The sequence below is a fragment of the Miscanthus floridulus genome, chromosome 1 (genome assembly GCF_019320115.1).
Source record: "Miscanthus floridulus cultivar M001 chromosome 1, ASM1932011v1, whole genome shotgun sequence".
Lineage (NCBI taxonomy): Eukaryota > Viridiplantae > Streptophyta > Magnoliopsida > Poales > Poaceae > Miscanthus > Miscanthus floridulus.
Window position 1 is genome coordinate 65,462,670 of NC_089580.1, and position 24,703 is coordinate 65,487,372.

At 47.5% G+C, this 24,703-nt stretch overlaps 2 protein-coding genes across 5 annotated transcripts; one reads left to right on the top strand and one right to left on the bottom strand.

The window, feature by feature from the left end:
* The first annotated feature begins 3,015 nt into the window (after positions 1–3,015).
* On the top strand, positions 3,016–6,342 carry LOC136485791 (protein NEOXANTHIN-DEFICIENT 1-like). Of its 4 annotated transcripts, none has more exons than XM_066482634.1 (9): positions 3,016–3,396; positions 3,501–3,648; positions 3,729–3,849; positions 4,501–4,555; positions 4,643–4,681; positions 4,788–4,959; positions 5,384–5,447; positions 5,611–5,667; positions 5,779–6,342. In XM_066482634.1, exons 1-9 carry the CDS (start codon positions 3,379–3,381, stop codon positions 6,029–6,031), a joined length of 927 nt encoding a protein of 308 aa, XP_066338731.1. In that variant the 5' UTR covers positions 3,016–3,378; the 3' UTR covers positions 6,032–6,342. The 4 variants fall into 4 exon arrangements, with proteins under 4 accessions (XP_066338731.1, XP_066338737.1, XP_066338743.1 ...); XM_066482640.1 differs by having other exon boundaries at positions 3,018–3,396; positions 5,387–5,447; positions 5,779–6,339; XM_066482646.1 differs by having other exon boundaries at positions 3,020–3,396; positions 3,803–3,849; positions 5,779–6,336.
* A 34-nt stretch (positions 6,343–6,376) lies between these two features.
* On the bottom strand, positions 6,377–8,008 carry LOC136458102 (transcription factor MYB4-like). Its single transcript, XM_066458102.1, has 3 exons — positions 7,900–8,008; positions 7,514–7,688; positions 6,377–7,215 (listed from the first exon to the last, which is right to left on the bottom strand). The coding sequence occupies exons 1-3, from the start codon at positions 8,006–8,008 to the stop codon at positions 6,657–6,659; spliced, it is 843 nt and encodes a 280-aa protein (XP_066314199.1). The 3' UTR covers positions 6,377–6,656.
* Positions 8,009–24,703: the final 16,695 nt, after the last annotated feature.

Sequence of the window (24,703 nt, forward strand, 5' to 3'; positions counted from 1 at the left end):
GTTTGAATTATATATATAAATAAAAATAAGATATAACTAGTCATATTTTATTTATAAATCCAGTTACATAATCATTATTCACATTAAGACTTAAACCATGAAATTTCAGAGCTAGTGACATGCTAAACATTGATACTAACGCGTATATTATGTCGTTATGAATCTAACGCAACTTGAACGGACTAAAACGGAGCTATAACGAAGATTTTATGCATAAAACAATATCAGTGGCAATTCTGCAAATACTGGATTTGATTTTCGTATTAAAATGAAATCGAGATTTTGAATCTGCTCAGGGACCTCGGGTTTGAAAATAGAAAAATGCAGGCGCTCTTTTAAAAAACAGCTAACGAAGGGGTATTGGCTGATCTGAGCAGTAGATCTTGATTTGGATGGCTGAGATTAGATGGGAGGGTAAAACATGGAGAGGAATAGCTGGAACAGTGTGGCCGGTGCGGTGGCAGCCATTGCCGGCGGCGAAGAGCTCGCCGGCGCACAAGGAAAATGACCTACGGGCCACTATTCGATGCGGGGAAAACACGGGGAGAGAGAACGGGCGACTACGATCTCACCTAGGGGGTTTTCGTCGGCAAGGAATGAACGGGGATGGCCGCGGTTCGGTGGTACGACGACAACCTCCTGTGAACCAACGGAGACCAACCGAACAAGAAAGAAAAACGCGGGCGGCTTCGTTAAAACACGGTGGAGCTCGGCGACAAACGAAATCGGCAGCGGAGCGACGGGAACAACGAGGCGAGCTAGGGTTGCGGCTGCTGCGAACTCGACGCGAGGCTGTGGCTGCTCGTAGATGGAAAAAACCTGTGGCGGCTTATAAAGGGCAACCCCGCGTGGCATGCACGGCCAAAACCCTGTGGAAATCGGGATTGGGTGCGGATTCGGTAGTGTCCGGCTCGAACACGGCCCGGGGTGTCAATGGGTGAAGAGCGGGGGCGGGCTGTCAGCCAGAGAGAGGGAGGGAGCGCGGCACCGCGCGGCTTGGGCTGGGGAGGCAAGTTGGGCGACGGTGTAGGGGAAGGTGGGAGCAGGCTGGCCTGACCGCTGGGCCTGCGGAGGGGAATGAGCAGAGCAGGCCGGGCTGAGGCCTTACGGTCGGGAAACAAGAGGAGAAAATGATTTTCCTTTTTATTTTCTGAAATCTGATTTCCAAACTATTTTCAAAGGGATTTGAATTCAGTTTGAGTTTCAGACCAAAACACACAGAACAAAAACACCAATGCACCAGTATGTATGCAACAGCAATACTTGCTATACCTTTATGATAAATTTTAGTTTAAGGAAAAGAATTATTTTTCCTATGTTTTATGAGCACAAAAATTCATAATTAAATTATTTTTACTCTATTTTCAAAGAAGCAAATTTAGGATGTTACGGTCCTTCAACGATCCTGTCCACGCCGGCTATCCCAACAGAGATACGTTCGCCGACAATTTTAGAGCTCGCCGCTGATGTAGGTGCTTATATTAGGCAAATCAAGAATTGGCAATAGCAACAGGATTCAGAGTTAGCATCCTCAAAATCATTAGTCAGATAGAAAATCAATAGGATTAACTTAGTTAATAACTGTGAAGTAAATACTCCTAGATAATCATTAATCTTTGTGCGCGCGTGGGGATGGGTGGCTCAAGCCCCCTCCGCTAAATTTGCCCACCACAAGCATCCCAAGAACATTTTGTAGATTTATTGAAACTGAATTTTAAAGAAACTCAAAATCTAACGAAAGGAATTCTACCCCGGATGGTTGAGCCGATGATGTCATGTTGTCTTATTGATGTGACCTAAATGGTACTCCCACTGTCCCCCAAAATAATGCAATCTAGAACAGTGCCATGTTTTATATACCAAGTTTGATTAATTATAGATAAAAAATATAAATATTTATAATATCAAATAAATATCATTAGATTAGTTACGAAATATATTTTCATAATAAATTGATTTAGAACCATAAATATAAATATTATTTATTAAAAATTTAATCAAACGTGAAATACTTTAACTGACAGGCATACCATGATTACATCTTTTGTTGACAGAGGTAGTACCCATCAAAAGTGGACAAGTGGGCTGACGATAAAATCGTTGATTTCTGAGTTCGACAGATGTACGGTAACACTGTTCTTTGTCGTTTTAGATCGTTTCAGGCATGTGTAAATCTTGGGCCACGTTTAGTTCGACCGATTTGGCGACGCCGAATTTACTGTCGTGCACTGTAGCGTACTCTATCCATGTGCCACAAGTTTGATGTGACGGAGAATCTTCTTTTTACATAGTGCCAAATTCAGGAGTTTGGGGTAACTAAACACCCAGAGGAGGAAACCGGTGTGCGCGTGTAGCTGTCAATTCACTGGCATGCTAAAAAATTCGGCATAAGTAAATTTAAATTCCAATGTTGCCTAGTAAATTGCATCACATTCTGCCCATTTTGGCATCATGTGTTCCGCTACCCACAAGCACGGCATGCTGCAACTCCTCCTGCATGCCCACTGTCCTACTCCACCGAGCAACTCTTCTATGACTCCTACATTTCCTGCTCGCCTGTTATTTGTGTCAAGGTGGTGAGCTTAACCGTGTTTAAGTTTTTCTTCCTTCTGTAAAGCATTTTCGCATTCCCACATATTTTCATATACTATTTGAGAAAAAAAAAAGATCAGGTAATGAACAAATTGCGCTTCTATTTCTTCTCACTCGCACGGCCCAACGGCCCGTTGCCCCGCCGGCCCGACACGGTGCCCCGGCTCCGCTGTTGCTTTCGTCCGTCCCCCATATGGTTGACTATCAAATCCAAAGCTCCCGTGCAACACACAGGAACAGCGGCGCCGCAAAGCAAACAAGCAGCCGCCACATCTATCTCGGCCCCCGAATGGCATTAGCTAGCTGATCAGCGGCAGCAGTCGACGCGGACGCTGGACCCCGCACGGATCTCGACCGGTGACGTCACCCCCACCCCTGGCCTCTACGCTACTGCCACCTGTCCACCAGATAAGGTCCGCCCGGGCTCCCATCCCGCATCCATCATCCATCCTCCTCCTCCATTGAACCAAGCAAAGCTCGCAAGCCGCAAAGTGGCGACGACAATCACTTGTTTAAGCCGCGACCTGCGTCCCAGCATCGCATCAGCAATTCATCGCCCCTTGCCTCCCCTTCTCCATTCGCCCTCTCCCACTCCCTTGCTCACATCACCTGCCTATAAATCCAGGGCCTGCCTTTGACCCTCTTCCCTGCTCCAGTCCAGTGGCCGGCCGCTTTCTTGCGTTCTCGGAGAGTCTAGCTGCTAAGAGTGTGAGCAGGAGGATCCATATCCATGGCGGCGGACAAGGAGAAGGAGATGGCCTGCGCGGGGTACCAGCACGGGCCGCCATGGGTGTTCAAGGGCAGGCAAGCAAGGCCGCAGCTCTCCTTTTTTTTTTCTTTCCTGTTTGATCGAGCCCGAGCCCGTGGGTGATGGTCTCTTGCTGCCCGCTTGAATTTGCTGCCTGCAGCGCATTGTACCAGCTGCATTTGGTGAAGGCGTCGACGGCGCGCGCCTTCGTGCCGCGGGACCTCCGCCTCGTGGAGGCCTTCGGCTACACGCTCGGCGGCATGTTCCTGGCGCGTTACCACGACAGCCCCGCCGGCGAGTTCGACGAGGTACGCGCGCGCATGCATGCCGCCTGCTCTGCTGCCCTGCCACCACCCTCTCCTGAATCCTCTCTCTCTCTCTTCCTTAGCTTCGCTGCTGCTGGTTCTCATTCTAGCAAGATTCGGTTCGACGACCGACCTCTCCCCTTTTTTGCGCCTGCAGCTCGTGGTGATCGCCGGCATTGTGTGGAATCCGCCGTCCTCCTGCGCGTGAGTTCGCCTTCGCTCCGGTTCATTGCATCTGCATTGCACTGCATCTTCTGTGGCCTTGTTTAATCGCTTCCAGGCTTCTACGCCACTTTCTCCTGTCTGATTGGCCTCAGCAAGCAGAAAAGAACAGGGCAACTTGCAGTATAGAAAAAGAAAACGAAACCGCGTGTGCGCTAGCCGGCCATAAACAACCCCCTTATCCCCCGTACGATTGTACGTGGCAGCACGGACTCTGCCTTGCTTCCTTCAATTATTCGAGGGTTTCGGGTGGCTGGGTGCGCTGCACTTGCTCCGCGTGGTCAACTTGCTCTGCGCAGCTCAGCTCAGCTGCAGCCGCCCGCGGTTTCCTCCATCTTCCGTGGGATGCAGAGGACAGAAGAATATATGCATGTTGTATGTACAGTACCAAGCAGAGCTGCAGACCCAGATGAAATGCAGCAACTGAACTCTGAATACGGTTCTGATGAAAGATAATCGGGTGATGACTTGTTTTTTGTTGTTTTTTTTTATTTTTGGGTTTTTCTTTGGCTGATGAAATCTAGCGGTAGTACTCCTGCTTCAGTAGCCTAGATGCATAGGATGACTTGCTTGACTGAACCTTTTCAGTTCTTGCTGGCTCTGAAGCCTGGTATATTGTCTGAACCTATTCAGGTGGGCTGCCAGGGTGCTGGTGAACAGCATCGAAGCCTGCCGGCACGGCCGCAAGGTTACCATCGGAATTCCTCTCGATCTGTGTCACTTTGTTGTCCTACTGCTTCCTTCGCCTTAATTCGAGCCGTTCCAATTCTTGCAGGAGGTAGGACTACCAAGCCATGTCGCTACATTCTCAAAGGTACTGAGATACAAACCCATTGCTACATTCAGAAAATATGACTGTTGGTTAGGCTTGAAAAATGTTGTCATTATGAGACTTGTAACCTATCTGTCACATGAGATAGACTGAAGCTGCTTCACTCGGGGATAAACCGTTGGTCAAACCAAACAGCTTCCTTAACATGCTAGGGATTGGGTCGACAACCTCCAAGCAAGGGAATGGCCGTGAGATTGAGATTTCAGAGACCAAGGGCTCATCTACTAGGCACTTGTGCAACATCAGCCTGCCACTTACTGGTAATTTCAGTCTTCTTATCCGCTTAATGATCCATTGAAGACACGCCACCCGGAATAATTGTTAGGCTCAAAGTTGTACTTGTTTCCTTATCCTTTTGAGCTACATTCCCTGAACTTTTCAGTTACATTCTTCAACATGGAAAATGCATTGTTTTTTACCAGAATTAGTAACCAGTAAGGCATCTAGGCTCATCAGAAACCATGTACATATTAGTCTGAATTTGTTGCATTGGATTTTATCAAATCACTCTTACCTCACTTCATCACTGAAGATCAATGGATGTCAAATACTAGGCGTTTCCAATGCCTTTCAGAATGTCATTTTCCTAACCTTATCCTTTTCACTCTCAAAATGGTACTCACGAACCTTGGCTTTGTTGATTCAATGCTTTATTTCACTTTCTGATCATGTGGAAGTGGACAGCAGGATCACATAAGAACCACAAGTGGATGGGCCCAGCAATCAAAATGTCACTTCCAAGTTTCAGGTTAGGTAAAACAAACCGGATTGCCCATGATTTCTCAAAAGAAAGCTGTCAGAAAATATGTAAATAAATTAAATGCTTTATGAAGCCATGTGCAGATTTCTATTGAGAAGAAAAATCCTTGTCAAAATTTCTCAACAAACATGTCTCGCTTTGTAAATTTCAGTGGGCGGACAGAGGACCATCCTGATCTTCTCAAGTACTCCTGTCAAGTAGAATGCAGGTGATGACATAAATGAACTCTGTGAACGTCCTGAGATATACATTGATGGCATACGATGTATCTGTTTTCAACACATTATTGCCTTTCTAAGCAACTATTTTTCTTCCACAGGGTGCGCCCTGTAAAGCCTGCTAGGATTTGGAGTCCAAGAACCACAGAGCCACAGGAAAAATCTGACGGAAAGATCAACAGCTCTGGGTCCAACGTGATAGATGACTTGGATGCGCAAAGCCAGAGCATTTCAGTCCTGTTATCCAGGCCCATTTTCGCCCTTGAGTTCAGCTCCCTGAGGATGCACGTTGACGCTCCCAAGATCGTTGTTCCACACTGCAAGAAGAAGAAAGTCGGATACTCGAGCACCTAGATCTGAAGGAGCTGTGCATTATGGTTAGAAGAACCCCGGGAGTTTTGGCCACGTTTGACCCGGTTGCTTGATGAATTCATGCAGTTTCTGGTTGCTTTTACCACAACATATTCTTTTCTTGGTTATTGTTTTCTTGACCTTTTTTCTTGTTTATAAGGAAATATGTCGGATATGCATAAACATAACATAGTACTTGTTTAATTCAAAATTGGAAGTAGTTTGATTCCTGTTGCAAATTGCCACAGAGATTAGTAACTTTGATGCATGATCTGTATTCAGAACAGATTTTTTTCTTTCTAAAAGCACAATAAAGAAGAAAAGACAATGAGCCACTGGCATAAAAGGTTGACCCCCCAAATTCTTTTTCAGTAAAGATGAACATGCCTGAAGAAACATATGCAGTGTTGAAACAAAGAAAAGGTACTGTTACCAGATCAACCCACAACTACAACATTCGTTAGCCCTAAACAACAGAGAGTGTTAATTCCACAAGAACGCACAAAGACAACACACAACAGTAACATAACACACAACACATGACAAATTGACAGTCCTATAGGTAATCCTGAGCCACCAGTGCTATCTCTAACTCTAATCTCTGAACTAGTCATATGCTATCATCAGTTCAGTGATGATCAAACCACGCCAAGAAGCTCTCAGTGTCATCGAACCCGTCGATGCAAGCCAGCAGCTCCGGTTCCATGAAGTTCAGAGGGATCGGAGACAGAGGAGCGCAGACGATGTCCATGAGTCTCTCCCCAATCTGATCACCGGCCGGTGGTGGCGGCAGCCGCAGCGGCTTCTCCAGAGGCAGTCGGCTCACCAAGGCTGGCTTCTGCTCGATCCCCACCATCGGTCCACTAACTGGGACCGCCGCGATCGGTTCTTGGCCGGCGGCGGCGACCGGAGCCGGCGTCGGGCTGGCCAGGACGGGCTTGACGGCCGGGCTAGAGGACCCAGCCGTGGAGCTCTCCTCGCTGCTGTAGACAACTAGCTGCAGGCCCCGCGCCGGAACCCCGGCGGCGTCGGACGACGTGCTGCCGGCCGGGCAGGTCCGGCGGCCCCAGGTGGCGGCGGTTCTTCTCGCCGCTGGGAGCAGGTACTTCTTCTTGAGCGTGCTGTTCCAGTAGTTCTTGATGGCGAGGTCGGTCCTCCCGGGAAGCTGAGCGGCGATGACAGACCAGCTGTTGGGTGAACACACCAACGAAGCCAAGAAATTTGCAGCATGTCAGTGATTGTGCTTCAATTCTCTGCACTACATTTTTATCTACTCAGTAATTAACTGATATGAAATCTCAGTGCAATAAAACAGCAGTTCAACAACTCAATATGTACGTTCAATGAAATCAGTGAATAAAAGACTGCAGTTGTTGCAGAATGGGTTAACTTCTGAAAAATGACCATGGCAATCCGTGTTGTCAGATGTTGCTGCACTACTTGCACTTGCAGTGGACATGGAGAATGGGTTCGTGTAAGACTTACCAGCTTCCCCTCTTGCTGTACATCTCGCAGATGATCCTCTCCTCGGCCAGCGTGAAATTGCCGTGCTTCAGTCCCGGGCGGAGGTAGTTCAGCCACCTGGAACGGCAGCTCCGCCCGCACCGCCTCAGCCCTGCAGAGAGCCATTGAAAAAAAAACTTTTTAGATAATGGAGTATCTGAACACGGAGGAGAGCAATTTATTTTAGCCTATGCATGCATTACAACGATCATGTCAGATATATACGAGTAAAATACATTGAGGAGAGCAATTTGACGACGCGTAGCTGCTTGATCAAGAAGTGACAATGCTAGCAAACAGAGATGACAGTGCTAGCAAACAGAGATGACAATGCGCAAACAGAGATGAATGACGAGCAGTATACAAACCTAAACTGTCGGACAAGGCCTGCCAACTCCGACCGATGCTGCCATGCCTCTGAATGTAGTTTATGATCAAGTCATCCTCCTCCTTTGACCACTTCCCCTTCTTGATCATCCTCACCCCTTAGCTTGTGTACTAAACGAACACACTTGTCTCCCAGAGGGGGGCAGATGAGTTCAGGAAGAGTACAGTATGAAGCCCAATTTATAGGGAATAGCCACGTACGGTAAACACGTAATGCATGATAATCTCAATGGTTTACCGTGGGGGTAAATATCCCTTGTCGTTTTACCGGTTTGTCCTGTATTTATATCCAACGATTCCTTATTCTCAGAAAGGAGGAAAAGCAGGTGGTGAAATGAAAGGGAGGGTAAAAGGAAATAGAAATTTCACACCACATGATGAGACTTCTGCAGTCTTACAGAGGTAAGGGGGGAAGTGAAAAAGAAAAAGGAATCTCATTATGAAGCTACGTTTGATGTAAAATGGAATTGGTACATGTGTGTTCTCGACTTCTCGTAGCCGCAGCCTCCTAGAGCCTCTGCACTGCCTGCTAGTGAGAAAAAAGACGGGACATGTATCCTCCAAGTAAGTCAAGCAATCGTCGATATTGTAGTTTTTTAATCCAAATGAATTTATCGACGGAGTCATCACTAATTTTAGGATTATTAGAGCTTAATCACAATATTGGCTTCGACGATGGTCACAACGAGGTAACCCTTGTGGTCGTCGATTTTCATCGACAAGTATATATATCTGCCAAATGATCGTCGCTCCTGGACACTCGTTATTGTCAGCAGGCCGCACCCAGGTGACCAGTCTGCGGCTCCTAAGCCAGAATCCTGGCAGGAAGAAGATAAGGAGCGTCAGGATCGCTAGGCCAGAATGGGCCTGTGAAGCTTGTAACGCGAAGCCCATCAATGAGTGAGGATAAGTAGCAGAGAGCAAGTAGCTATGAGGCATCAGAAAAACCCTAAACTTGTTATGCCAGCTACCGCCGCACCACTGTTCTTCTTCTTCCCTTCCGCCGTTTAGTCGCCGACGTGGCTAACACTGGTATCAAAGCTGCTCGATCTCTGGCCTCCGCTCGTGCTGGAGACTCTCCCCACCACCCACTCCCACTTCACTCGCCTCCAACGATCCCACGGCGCCATGGATCCAGTCGTCCGCCAGATGTTCGATGACTTGATCCAGAGGTTCCACGCGTTCCTCACCGAGTTCGACGGCCTCGGCTCCCGCCTGGATCATCGCTTCACCAACTCGGAGGCCTCCAGGTTCCAGCACGACTCCGCCGTCGACGCCCGCCTCGAGTCCCTGGAGCAATTCGCGTCCACCCAGTACACCGCCGCCATCGTCGCCAACTGGGGCTGCCACTTCTCCGAGCGCGTCAGCGAGCTTGAGGAGCGAGTCCACGACCTCAAGATGGTCCGCTACGTCGAGATCAAGGACGGGCGTGATGAACGCATTGCCGACCTCGAGTCCACAACGAAGGCATTCGAGGCTTGGCATCCCTGGATCGAGAGCTCAATCTTCACCGTTCACTCGGAGGTGGATCAATTGTCGAAGCTCTAGGATCGATCCTGCGCTACACCGGCCGATGGATCTCCCAAGCCGAAGAGTTCTCCAGAGTTGGTCGTCGGGCGTGCCTCTTCCGGAGCAACGACCGAGTGGCCCAGTGGGCAAGGAGTGGCCACAACAACACGGGATGTGGGGTATGGATCGGTAACGACCATAGCCCCATTCTCGGCCAATGGTACGTTCTCCGTTCCCACTCCCTCTTCCTCTGCAGTTCAGGGCATCAATCCCCCACCCATCCATCCTCCAATTCATCACCACCACCCTCCTCCGCCTCCGTTCTAGTATCCACCACCATACTACCTGTAGCGGGGTCGAAATCGCGGCAAGCATAGTTGTTCGAGTCAGTGTCAGAGTATGGGTCTCTGGTGGCTCGGGTGGACTTAGAAACACAAGAATCACGCAGAAAAGACGCAACGGTTTATCCTGGTTTGGGCCAATTTGGTCCCTACGTCCAGCAGCTGATGATCCTTATACTCAAGAGCAACCAAAATTAGGGGGTTACAACATAGTGTAAAGAGAGATTTGGTAGGGGGTTAGCTCAGTGCTGATCCTAAGGTTGCCTCACCGCCGGTGGAGCCTTCCCCCTCGTCGGAGAGGAGGAAGACTACGGGATGCGGAGGAGGAGCTCTCGGTGCCCATCTCCGAGTTGCCTTGCTCCCTCTGTGGAGCGGAGGTCGATGGAATGGGATGGAGTGTCTGGTGATCGATCTCGGATCCTCCCCCCTCCAAGGTCCGACTCTATCCCTTATATAACGAGATAGGTCGGGTACATGGCGGTATAGGGGAACGAGTCAACGGTCTACGTGCGCCGGAGTCCAGGAAGGTCTTGCAGCGGTGCACCATGGACCGTGGAGGTGTCTTGGCGCCGAAGAAGCCTTGGGCGTCGTCCGGCTACTCTGTTCTGACACTCTGCGTGTCAGGCTAGGTCGGCTTGGACCGGCCTCCCTCAGGTGGACCTTCTGGAGTCTTCTTGGTGGAGATAGAGGTCGGCTCCAGGGGCTGATGCGCGGGCCCGGAAGCCCCTGAGCCCCTGAAGGCTGAAGGAAAGCTTTGTCTTCTTGTGTCACACCCCGGACGTGACCCTGTCGGGGGAGCAGTTGGTAGGGCCGCGCCTAGGGAGCAGCACCAGGGAGCCCCCAAGCATCGGTAGCCCGGGGCTTGTCTTCTTGCGTCCGGGCCTTGGCTAGCGTGGTTAGCTGAGCAGGAGCCAAGGGCTGGGCCTAGACGCTTCGTAGATTGGGTGCCTGTTGGTATAAACTAATGCACATAGAATAATCTGCAAGCGCACAGATATTATACCGTTGTAGCACTTCACCAAGAGTAACCCAGTTTTATATCGAACCCAAAGGAACGGGGGCGAGAATAACCAATTCTAACTTAACCCAACTTCACAATCAATGCTGGATAATAGGAGCATAGAGGAGACTGCTAAGGTCTTCTATTTCTAACTTCAGTAAGCTTTGTCTTCTATTATTCAATTCTAGGGATATTACTAGAGAAAACACAAGCAGAGTATATTTCCTATAATAACAAAGTCCTGCTAGGCCTACTAACGGGAGGTGGACTACAGAGGATTCAACGAGGCTATAAGAGTCACCCTCATGAGCTACCACCAATCTAGAAAATAGGGTACATCCACGAGTAACCGAGTCTAAGCACCATACTTACACTACGAATACTACTTTAACCTAGGAGCTATAAGGATTAAAGTACTCAAAAGAGAGTCGCAAACTTGAAGAACAAAATGATCAAGATGCTTACTTGAATTAGAAGTCGATTACTAGAGAAATCTCATAAGCAAGCTCAAGAAGAACTTGATTTTGCCAGGGTATAAACCATAGAGAGAGCACCGATAGGCCAAGACTCCTCCAAAACTATTCCCTCTCACTCTATCTCTCTATCTCTAATACAAGACTAGATCCTATCGATGACTAATCTTCTCTTGATTGCTAGCCCTGATCCTGGTGGACATATGAATTAGGCTTTCTGGCTTCTCAGCTCTCAAGATCAAATGAGGCATGCCCTGAGGGGGTGTAGGTAGATATATATAGGCCAAAGCATTAATCCTGAGCCCTCGGATCAAACCGACTTGAATAAATGGCTGAGATGCATCATCGGAGACAGTGGAGAACCAACATAACAAAGAGGATGACAGGTGGGGCCCATAGGGGCCAAGTGGACTCTAGGTGGGGCCAGCCAGCCCCACATGTCAGTGGGTCGAGCCCTACTTCGGTGGAGAGCCTCTCGAAGTCTTCTGGAACCTTCCCACGTTGATCCCGTAGTGGAATTCCGTGGTTTCCTTTGACGAATGTCCCCCTTGACGGGTTTCTGATTAAATCCTACTGAAAACATAGGTTCACCAAAACTCATGGAATTTGTTAGTTTAAACCCATAAGTCTAAATTGGTGATCTGTTTTAGCCATTTATGCAAGGTATATTGACGGTTTGTGATGAGTGTTAACTACCATCAATAAACTCTCCCACACTTAGGCTTTTACTCGTCCTCGATAAAAGGATGGATTACTCAGGACATAGCCTTGAGATAAGACATCAACATAAAACCATTCCCAGCCATTCATACACTGTAGGATTTCAAAGTGTCTACTGATAGGTACTGAACTATTCCAGTACGGGAATTGGCCCGATCTTCACGACAGTAGGTCACGATCAAGATATCTTGCTACAAGGCAGTGGGGATAAAAGGATAACTTGCTGAAGAACAGCGGAATAACTAGCTTTATACCTGACCAAGGTTGGATGCGACCAAGCGACGGGGATAGAGACACTGAAACCATGAAGACTTCAACTCGATCTCCGAACGACCGTAGAACCACAATCGGAGCTAATCCACACAAGGCGCGGCAGCCGTACTAGAACCCGCAGAGCACGAACTAGTGGATTCCAGAGGAATCTCTTCACAAGTCCAGGAAGAACAAGGAAGAACAAGGGTTTGAGTAAATACTCGGCAGCTCGGCTGCAATATCACTGGTATTATCAAATCATCAAAAGTCCTTTTCTAGTAGCCTAGAGGTGGTATTTATACTATGAGAAGTCTCTAAGATAGATGTGAACTGAAGAAACCACGTTGGGGAGGTGGAAGATCAACTGGTTAGAGCTTTTATGAAGTGGCCTTCAGTTCCCGTGCGTCTTCTGGGCTTCTATGCAGTCTTCATTATTTTGATCATAACTCCTTCAGTTTTGCACGGGATCTTTAACTTCATGCAGACTGTTGAGCTTCGAAGCAGTCTACACTAAAACTGGTCGGACGCCACGCTGGATTGACTCGAACGTAGCTCTTCTCTTTGATCCATCCTTGATGTATCCTTGTCTTCCTTCTCGGAGAACCTGAGTAATAACAACATGCACGACTTAGGTAGCTCGAAATTATCATCAATGTTTAATTGAAATTCACAAAGTAGCGCGTGCACCTCTTGTTGTATCTTTTTGGTGCGGCTATGAGTGATTGGTCCAGTAGGGACTTGGAGTGGTGTATCAGCTGGTGATGTGGTCGGAAAGGTCACCGAGGTCGGTGAAGTGGTCGGAGAGGTCATCGAGGTGGTCGGAGAGATCGCCGAGGTGGCCGGAGAGGTCAGTGAAGTGGTCGGAGAGGTCACCGAGGTGGTCGGAGAGGTCGCCGAGGTGGTCGGAGTGATCGCCAAGGTCCTCGACGTTGGCGTGGTCACATCATCCTCCCCCCATTGAAAAAGAGTTGTCCTCGACTCTTCCAATCCAAAGAATGGAGATAGGTCGGCCACATTAAAACTGGTACTCACACCATAAGTACTAGGCAGATCAATTTCATAAGCATTGTCGTTGATCTTGCGTAGCACTTTGAATGGACCATCAGCTCGGGCTTGCAACTTGCTTTTGCATTGTTCAGGAAATCTATCCTTGCGTAGATGCACCCAAACTAGGTCTCTTGGTTCAAATAACACCTTCCTTCGACCTTTATTGGCGTGCTTCTCATACATCCTTGTCATCTTTTCAATGTTTGTCCGAGCTCGATCATGAAGGTTCTTGACAAACTCGACTCGCTTGCTTGCATTGAAGTTTACACATTCCTGCATAGGTAAAGGCAAAAGATCTATGGGAGCAGTGGGTTTGAACCCATATACAATTTCAAATGGACAAAATTTAGTGGTCAAGTGTACTGCCCTGTTGTATGCAAACTCGACATGTGGCAAACTTTCTTCCCAAAGTTTCAAGTTCTTCTTGAGGATAGCTCGTAGTAGCATTGATAGAGTATGGTTCACAACTTTAGTTTGTCCATCCATTTGTGGATGACACGTCATAGAGAACAACAACCGTGTTCCTAGTTTTCCCCACAAAGTTTTCCAAAAGTAACTCAAAAATTTGGTGTCACGATCAGAAACAATGGTTCGTGGCACCCCATGTAGTCGCACAATTTCTTTGAAAAACAATTCAGCGATATGTGAAGCATCATCGCTCTTGTGGCATGGGATAAAATGTGCCATTTTGCTAAAACGATCAACCACAACAAAGATGGAATCCCTTCCCCACTTGGTTCGAGGTAAACCAAGAACAAAATCCATGGAGATATCTTCCCAAGGCACACTAGGGATAGGCAGAGGAGTGTATAATCTATGAGGATTCACACGAGACTTAGCTTTGTGGCATGATTCACAGCGAAGAACATGTCTCTCCACATCTCTTCTCATCTTTGGCCAAAAGAAGTGGTCGGTAAGGACTTGTTCTGTCTTCTTAGCGCCAAAATGGCCCATGAGTCCTCCTACGTGGGCTTCCTACATAAGTAAAATTCAAACAGAGCAATCTGGAATACATAATTTGTTAGCTCGAAACAAAAACCCATCATGCACATGAAAGTTTTTCCATCCTTTGCCATCTTGACACTTGGAATATGGTTCAGCAAAATATGAATCAGTTGTATATAAACCTTTTATGCTTTCTAATCCAAGAATCTTAGTATCAAGTTGGGTTAGCAAAGTGTGACGTCAAGACAACGCATCTGCTACAACATTCTCTTTTCCTTTCTTGTACTTGACAATATAGGAAAATGATTCAATGAATTCACACCATTTTGCATGTCTTCTATTCAGTTTTAGTTGTCCTTTAAGGTGTTTCAATGATTCATGATCTGAATGTATCACAAATTCTTTATGAAAAAGGTAATGCTACCAAGTTTCCAGACTCCAAACAAGAGCATATAATTCTTTATCAGAAACTAAATAATTTAGAGTTGGACCACTTAGCTTTTCACTGAAGTATGCAATTGGCCTTTGTCCTTGCATGAGCACACCTCCAATCCCAACTCCATTTGCATCACATTCTATTTCAAATGACTTACCAAAATCTCGGAGTGCAAGGACTGGTGTTGTTGTTAACTTCATCTTTAATTCTTCAAATGCCTTCTGTTGTGCCTCTCCCCACTTGAAGAGTACTTCTTTCTTTGTCAGTTCATTGATTGGTGCAGCAATAGTGCTAAAATCCTTCATGAACCACCGATAGAAACCAGCAAGTCCAAGGAAGCTTCTTACTTGGCTCACGTTCTGTGGAGGCGTCCAGTCCCAGACAGCCTTGATCTTTTCTTCATCTACCTCCACTCCTTGTCCTGTAACATCAAATCCAAGAAAGACTACCTTGTCGGTGCAAAAGGTGCACTTTTCAAGGTTAGCATACAATTTCTGTTCACATAGGACAGCAAGCACACATTGGATATGTTCAACATGTTCATCAAGAGACTTGCTGTAAATTAAGATGTCATCAAAGTAAACGACAACAAATTTGCCAATAAAAGCTCTAAGCACATGATTCATCAATCTCATAAATGTACTTGGTGCATTGGTTAACCCGAAAGGCATTACCAACCATTCATACAACCCAAATTTTGTTTTAAAGGCTGTTTTCCATTCATCTCCTTCTCTCATGCGAATCTGGTGGTATCCACTTCTTAAATCAATTTTAGTGAATATGATAGCACCACTAAGTTCATCAAGCATATCATCTAACCGAGGGATGGGGTGTCTATACCTTATTGTAATGTTATTTATTGCTCGGCAATCCACACACATCCACCAAGACCCATCTTTCTTAGGCACTAAAAGGACAGGAACAGCACAAGGTGATAGACTTTCTTGTACGTACCCTTTTCTCATCAATTCTTCCACTTGTCGCTGAATCTCCTTGGTTTCTTTCGGGTTGGCGCAGTAGGCAGCACGGTTTGGGAGTGAAGCACCAGTCACAAGATCAATTTGATGTTTGATTCCTCTCTTAGGTGGTAGTCCTGGTGGCACTTCATCTAGAAACACATCTTCATATTCCTGTAACACATCAAAAATAACACTAGGCAAAGTAGAGGGCAAGTCGTTAGTGACAAGAAAACTGTCCTTGTACAGGAGTACATAGAACACAGCATTGGGTTCACTCAATTCTTTTAAATCCCCTTTCCTAGCCATCATAACTAAACCCTCTTTTCCCGGTGTCTTGGTTCTTTGAGGCTGTGGAGTTTTATTTGGCTTTGGAATCTCTCCCTCACTATTTTTGTGAGTCACTCGTAGGTGGTTCTCGCTCTCTCGCTATTTTCTTTTCAAATCATCTCTCACAATCTCCTCCGGTGACAAGGGAAGCAAAGTGATGCGCTCTCCTTTGTACATGAGAACAATCTTGTTGGTGCGACCGCAAATCTGAGCATCTCAGTCATATAACCAAGGTCTTCCTAACAGCAATTGGCATGCTTCCATTGGAACACATCACACTCCACTTGATCATTGTACCGTCCAATGGAGAAGGGAACGGTCACAATATTTGTTACATGTAGCGCACCACAATCATTTAACCATTGCATCTTGTATGGAGAAGGATGGCGCCGCTGTTTCAGTCCCAATCTTTCAACTAATTCTCGACTTGCAATATTATTGCAGCTGCCATTGTCAACAATGATTCGGCACAACTTGTCCTTGATCATGCCCCGGGTGTGAAAAAGATTGTGCCGCTGGTTATTCTCTTCTTGGACAGCAGTAACACTAAGCACTCGGTGAGAAATGAAGCAACTGTTGTCTCCATCATCAAGTTGAATTTCATCACCTTTATCTTGCATAATTTCTTCATCATATATTGGAGCTTCTTCCTCAGGTTCGCTTTCAGATTCCCATTCACCTTGTTCATTTATAATCATGGTCCTTTGACTAGGACATTGAGTAGCAATATGTCCTCGACCTTGGCACTTGTGACAAATAATGCCTCGGGTATGGGAAGAAGAGGCAGTAGCTGATGCAACAGAAGGGGTTGTTGTGCTTGCAGCAGGACGTCGCTGTTCTTGCTGAACTGCAGGTGAAGAAGCAGTAGAGACCGTGGTCTTTGCAGCACCAATGGATGGAGAAGGCCTAGTAGCAACTCCTTGTGATCTTCCCCCACCAACAGAGGTGCCGGGCTGCTATCGACGCCATGGAGCTGAAATTGATTGGCTCCCATAAGACCTTCTTCGTCCCTCTTGCTAAATTTTCCTTTCGGTGCGCATAGCTTGATCAACAAGGTCTTGCAAATTATGATATGGAAACATCTCAACAAAACCTGAAATTTCTTCATTGAGACCATTCAAAAATCTTGCCATTTTTGACTCTTCATCTTCTCTAATTCCATATCTCACCAAGAGTAACTCCATCTCTTTGAAGTAGTCATCAATAGATTTTGATCCTTGTCTCAATGTTTGTAACCTATTGCGGAGGTCATGCTGATAGCTTGATGGCATAAAGCGTCTTCTCATCACTCTCTTCATCTTAGCCCATGTGTTGATATGATCACGTCCCAACACACGTTGATTTTCTTGAACTTGGTTCCACCATGTGAGAGCGTTACCTGAAAACTCAACAGAAGCAAGGTTGACATGCCTTTGATCAGAAAGATTATGCACTCTAAAAATCTGATCACATTGCTCCTCCCATTCAAGATAAGCATCAACATTTTCTTTCCCTAAAAATTTTGGAATGCTCAACTTTACATGAGCAATGCTATCCGGATCATCTCTATTGCGATGACCATGCTGATTTTCCCCATTAGGACCAGCACCACGATGATGTTCATGTGACTGTCCAAAACGCCCATGGTGACCAAAAGGATTTTCATTATCATCAAATCCCGCCTCATACTCATCATGAACCTCATCTTCATCTTCAAATCATACACGACGTCCATGTGCACGACGGCCTCCACGTTGATTATCAAAACCAGCACGGTGACCACCACCATGTCCTCCATGGCCATCGCCGAAGCGATCAAACCCATGGCCAAAACCAGAATTCTCATCACCAGACTCCTCCCGGTGAATTTCTTCATGACGACGATGTGGTCCTCGGCCTCCCTCCGCGGGTAGACGAGCGTCAAGCATCCTCTCCATCGCCTCCACTAGTGAGTTTGCCATGTGGCGCACCTCAGCCCGTGTGACAGGGGGCTCCCCATCTCCATGGTTTCCACCATGAATACTCAAATTGGATCCTGCCATGTTAGACTAGTTGCAAGAAGAAGTGGAATAGGTAAATTGGTGAAAACACTCGATCTCACCTTTTACTTACCCAAGTTCTTTCCTGATCTCAAGGACCGTGACAGTACTGGTGTGGCACCTTCAACGGAGGTGGTAGAGAGGTCGTAAGGACTACAAATCGAACGTCCTGGTTCAGGTTTTTGGTGGAGCTATAGGTGGCTATCAAGGAGGGCTACGGTACTGCCAACCGAGTGGTTTGATGTGCTCAAAGATACGACGTTGCTACTAACAAGATCACCACCAACTCAAATATGTAAACTGAAATTTCTAGCAATACACCGCAACATAGATCCTTCAACTTCTTTTCACTTCTCTTTTTTTTAAACTAATCTTTCCTTGTCTTCTTTTTTTTTATCTATACTTTTTTATAACACTGACAGCAGTAACGAACGAAACAACTCAAATTATATATAAACGGTGGTGTCTAGCAACTCGATGAACACAAAACACAACGTAACAGTACAGCGAAAAGGTTATAGGTATTTTCTATGTGGTCTTGGACTATAGGATATGAATATACACAAATATATGAAGTAGATTAAATAAGGATAATGATGTGGATGATGGCAAGACCTACCATGTCAATCTGAAGCTCTGATACCAGATGATAGGTACTAAACTATTCTAGTACGGGGATTGGCCCGATCTTCATGATAGTAGGTCACGATCAAGATATCTTGCTACAAGGCAGTGGGGATAAAAGGATAACTTGCTGAAGAACAGCGGAATAACTAGCTTTATACCTGACCAAGGTTGGATGCGACCAAGCGACGGGGAGAGAGACACCGAAACCACGAAGACTTCGACTCGATCTTTGAACGACCGCAGAACCACAACCGGAGCTAATCCACACAAGGCGGGGCAGCCGTACTGGAACCCACAGAGCACGAACTAGTGGATTCCAGAGGAATCTCTTCACAAGTCCAGGAAGAACAAGGGTTTGAGTAAACACTCGGCAGCTCGGCTGCAATATCACTAGTATTATCAAATCATCAAAAGTCCTTTTCTAGTAGCCTAGAGGTGGTATTTATACTACGAGAAGTCTCTAAGATAGATGTGAACTGAAGAAACCACGTTGGGGAGGTGGAAGATCAACTGGTTAGAGCTTTTATGAAGTGGCCTTCAGTTCCCGCGTGTCTTCTAGGCTTCTGTGCAGTCTTCATTATTTTGGTCATAACTCCTTCAGTTTTGCACGGGATCTTTAACTTCATGCAGACTGTTGAGCTTCAAAGTAGTCTACACTAAAACTGGTCGGATACCACGCTGGATTGACTCGAATGTAGCTCTTCTCTCTGATCCATCCTTGATGTATCCTTGTCTTCCTTCTCGGAGAACCTGAGTAATAACAACATGCACGACTTAGGTAGCTCGAAATTATCATCAATGTTTAATTGAAATTCACAAAGTAGCGCGTGCACCTCTTGTTGTATCTTTTTGGCGCGGCTACGAGTGATTGGTCCAGTAGGGACTTGGAGTGGTGTATCCACCGGTGATGTGGTCGGAAAGGTCACCAAGGTCGGTGAAGTGGTCAGAGAGGTAGCCGAGGTGGTCGAAAAGGTCAGTGAAGTGGTCGGAGAGCTCGCTGAGGTGGTCGAAGAGGTCACCGAGGTGGTCGGAGAGCTCGCCGAGGTGGTTGGAGAGATCGCCGAGGTGGTCGGAGTGATCACCGAGGTCCCCGACATTGGCGTGGTCACATCATCTACCATGAAACTTTGGGTGGTTGAAGAATGGAATAACTTGAAACATATCACCATCTTCCTCTGTCAAGTCAATTGGAGAAATATTCTAAGATTTTTTTAAAAACAAAACATAGTTTACCTTCTTCTTTTGTGGTTCTCTCAAATCACTTTGTATGTAGTATTTTTGGATCCTCACTAAGGCATTGATGATTGTGCCTTCTTTTTACCTATTTCTAAAAGCTTATATGGAACTTAGGTAGGGATGAATATGAAAACATACTTGCATTGCATATATTGTAAAGTCAAAACAAGGATCCAAGGAGAAAAAAGTCATACTCTTAGATCAAGATGTCCATTTTTTCAATATTTTTTCTCTTTCTTTCATGAATAACTTTTGCATAGCCCCATGCCTCTTTTTCTGTAATTGAAACTTTCAAGAGAGATTTTTACAAGAAGTTGGAGCATTTATCCTAACAAACATATTTTTGTGTCTATTCCTAGTGTAGGAGTAGAACATTTTTAGGTGGATGGAAAACATATTGTTGCATACTCCTAGTGTAGGAGCAGCATGTATATGTGTAGTGTACGTGATCTTCATCTTGAGAGCATGATAAGTTTTCTGTGGGTCGAGCCCCGCTTCGGTGGAGAGCCTCCTGGAGTCTTATGAAACCTTCCCACGTTGATCCCATGGTAGAATTTCATGATTTCCTTTGACGAATAGGTTCCCCTTGATGGTTTTCTGATTAAATCTTGCTAAAAATACAGATTCACCAAAACTCGTGGAATTTATCAGTATAAACCCCTAAGTCTACATTGGTGATCCATTTTAGCCATTTATGCAAGGTATATTGATGGTTTGTGATAAGTGTTAACTACCGTCAATAGTGCCTAAGGCTCGGGCAAGACCCTGAGCCCTAGGTGGAGGTTGTGGCCAAGTCAGGCTTGGCCCGGTCTCATTGGCAGAGGGGCGCGCGAGCGTGCCCGATGGGCATAGCCTCTGAACCCCCGAAAAATCCTAAAGGGGTCGGTCAGGGGGGGTCTTCTTTGGTCAGAAACCAATGGACCCAAGGCTTATCATACCCATATGTAAGGATCTCATCAGGAGCCCCCGAGCCCTTTGTGGCCTTACTTGGCGTGATGGCGACAAAGGGCTAAATTTGATCTTATGGTAACCGAACCCTCCTTGGTGGGGACGTCTTCTGCTGACAAGGGTGTTGCGCCTTACTTGGGACCTTCTTCTCCAATGAGCTAGGTGTTGCTCGGCTGTCGGGGCCGAGCAAAGATGGAGTTGATCCCTTTGTGAGTCTATGTCTCATGGGTCTCTGACTCGAGCGAGGGCTCGATGAACTCGTCTAGGAGTCAATGACCTTAGGCCCACGGGTGCCGTCCTTTTTTATCGGAGCCTACAGTGGGCTGGGTGATCAAGAGCACTAGGCTCTGGCTTAGGGCCATCTGATCATCTAAAGCGCCATGTCCTCTTGAGCCGGCCTTCTAGGCCTAACCTCCAGCGGCTATAGATCGGGGAACGGGAAGCACGCCGAGCCTTGGATGGGGACCCTCGTTGGGCCCATGGCTCAATAGCTCCTGACCCAACTCCGGGGATTTGGTTGGTTTTTTGGGGATGCGCCACCCGAGCATTCGTCGATCGGAGGGTCAGGCTACTCCTTCTAGGGAGCTGGCGTAGCCCCCGAGGCCATTATGGGGCCTCCTTGCCCATGAAAAGGATGGCTTCTGGGCACATCCCATACGCTAATGTCTTACGTAGGTGGTTGATGGTGTCTGGGCCATCGTGCCTAGTGGAGGAGTTATGGCACGCACCCCCACGCTATCTTGTCTCGTCTAGGAGATGGGACGTCAGGCCACGTGGAGCAGATCTAGTGGAGGAGGAACCACCACACTTGATGCGTGTGGATCCAAGCCATTGATGATAGCTAGTGGGCCCCAAGGGAGTTGGATGCCCCTAAGTCCCACGAGGAGGCGTGTGTGGAGTGGGCGGTGCACGTGGTGGAAAGTGGAGCGGGGACTTGACTCATTGTTAGTGGTTCCTCGACTCTGCCTTTACTGCGTGACCATCATTATGCAACCGCCTGGGGGCGTGCTGCGGGAATTGAAGGGGCGCCTAGCCGGTTCCCTAGGGCCCCTTCTAGCCATTGATGGCTGATTGGAGGGCCTGGAGCCGCTCATAGCACACCATCTAGGCTATAAAGGGGAGCCCCCAGGGGATGTGGCGCCCTCAATCCCTTCCTCCGACCCTTTCTCTTCTTCTTCCTCAGATCTGTCTTCTTGGCGGTGATGGCGGTGGTGATGAAGTGCGACACATCCCTTCGGGTGAACTTGGTCTTGTCTGCCGGGCGATTGCTTCTTCGAGGGTGGAAGGACTCTAGCGAGGAGAAGGCCATGGTGTTGCGCAGAGGGGGGTGAGGGTCGGCATCGCCTAGCTTTAGACCCCAGGGAGGATCCCCAAGGCCGGCCCTCTGGCCGAAGCCTTGCATGCCGCTGGGCCCTGACCTAGAGGTCAGGCATGCCCTATGGTCTTTGCTACCATATAGGTGACAATAGACCATGGTTTTTGCCGCCATAATTGTAATCAGGTCGCTCCCAATTAATGGAATGAAATCACTTTTGTCTGTAATCTCATTTGCTCTTGAGTCATGCCCAGAGACTTAGTCCTTCATTGGGATGAGGTCTTACGACGATGGCCTCATTAGCCAAGATCACCGTGCCCATGCTGCTAATGGGTAAGTCTGTGAGAACCCCGGGTTTATTTTAGTTCTGTGCCCCGGTCATGTCCCCTAGAGGGGAGATCCTCGACTTCCCGACCGAGCCACTCGTATAGTTCTCAAGCCCGTCTATCGGTGCTCAAGGGCTCGCTGCCTCCCTCATTGGGTCACCATGAGCGGCTCTGAGTCAGTACTTGAACATCGTTCATCCAGATGATCTGGGCGCTTCTGGGTGACCCAGCTATAACCACGTGGGCTTGTCTCCTGAATGTCCCTCGCACTTTTAGTTCCTTCGGGCAGCCTTGAAGCCTAGTGGGCTGGCCTTAGAACCCTCGGCGATGCCCCTTCTGGGGGCCCCCAGACCATCATGCAGTGGGGTGGCACGATCTGATGAAGGATTGGGAGATAGGCAGATACCTACAAAGAAAACGGAATGGACACAAGAGAAGGAAAAGATGACATAGCTGGTAACATGGTGGTCGAGGCCGTTCTATCAGCGCCTTGTCGATCCCTCACTCGGTTCTCCTGCTCCATCCGTCCTGTCCTTGCCTCACTCGGGGGCCTTCTACGGTAGTCCTCCTTTAGAAAGGTTAGTAGGTGGTTAGCTCGGTCGGTCCTCTGGTGTTGCCGAGCTACCGCTTGGGTGGCTTGGGCCAAAGGAGACAACTATAGAAATAAGCGAGGTGAGAGGGTCGGGAAGATGAGACTTATCTTGGTTTTTGTTGTTGGAGAAGTGGGCCGGTGAAGGAGGTCGACAAGCGGCTCATGGCTCGAGAGACAATGCTTCTAGGAGGATGGCTCGGTGATGGCCTTCTGTGAGGTCGAGATGGCAGACTAGAGGGGGGGTGAATAGTCCTTTCTAAAATTAATCGCGTCGGGTAACCGAAACAAGTGCAGAATTAAAACTATCGGTCTAGCCAAGACTACACCCCTTTATTTATGTTCTCTAACACCTTCCAAAGATACTAATTAAGCAACAAAAGTGTTGGGCTAGCTAGAGCTCACCTAACCAATTCTAGAAGCAAGGTCACATAAACCTATGCCACTAGTACTTCAAGCAACAAGGGAGCTCCTACACAAGCTAGTAAGCAAAAAACAAAGCCACCTAAGCTCATTAGCAATGCTCAATAACAAGGCAACCAATGCCAAATTAGAGAGCACAATTACTTAGCTACACAAACTAAGTAATGTGACTAACAAGATTACACAAACCAAATTAGCCATGCAAGGGAGCTACTTCTATGCTACACAAGCAAGAAGGTAACTAGTAAGCTACACAAGCTAACTAATTACAAGAGCAACTACACAAGCACAATGTATATGAAATATAAATACAAGCTTGTGAAAGGGGATTGCAAACCAACGGGAAGAACAAGGTTGATATGGTGATTTTTCTCCTGAGGTTCACGTGCTTGCCAACATGCTAGTCCCCATTGTGTCGATCGCTCACTTGGTGGTTCGGTGGCTAATTGGCACCACCCGCCAAGCCCACACGTCGGGCATCGCAAGAACCTACCCCAAAAGTGACGGTAGCTCAATGACACGCTTTACTAGAGTTGCTCTTCGCGGCTCCCGTGGGGTGAGCACAATGCCCCTCACAAAGCTCTTCTCCGGAGCACCGCACAAGCTTCTTGTGGGCTTCGACGGAGACCACCACCAAGCCATCTAGGAGGTGGCAACCTCCAAGAGTAACAAGCACCACCAGCTTGCAACTCGATCACCTAGTGCCACTCGATGCAACCTCACGATGCAATTGCACTAGAATCGCTCTCTCACACAATCGGATGATCACTATCAAGCATATGTGAGAAGGAGGGCTCCCAAGCACTCTCAAGCATGGACACAAAGTCCCTTGAGGTGCTCAACACCAGCCATGGCCGAGACCCCTTCTATTTATAGCCCCATAGGCTAAACTAGCCGTTACCCCTTCACTAGGCGAATTTAGGGACGACCGGACGCTCCGGTCAGATCGACCGGACGCAGGACCTCAGCGTCCGGTCACCCGATGCTTGCCATGTGTTATTGGCTTCAAACATTGTTCACCCGATCTCAGCGGTCAAGTGATGACCGGATGCAGCTGCTCAAGTGACCGGACGCACCAACACCAGCGTCCGGTCATTTCCAGTAAGCATCCAGTCACGATAGGACGCATCCGGTCGGTCACGATCAGACGCAGCATCAGCGTCCGGTCCTTCTCCAACTTCTCTGCATCGCCTACGTCATCGTACGTCAGCCTGACCGGATGCAACCCCTGAGCATCCAGTGACTCTTCGTGCCAGCGTCTGGTCAAAGACCGACGCCTGCATGCTCTCTGCAG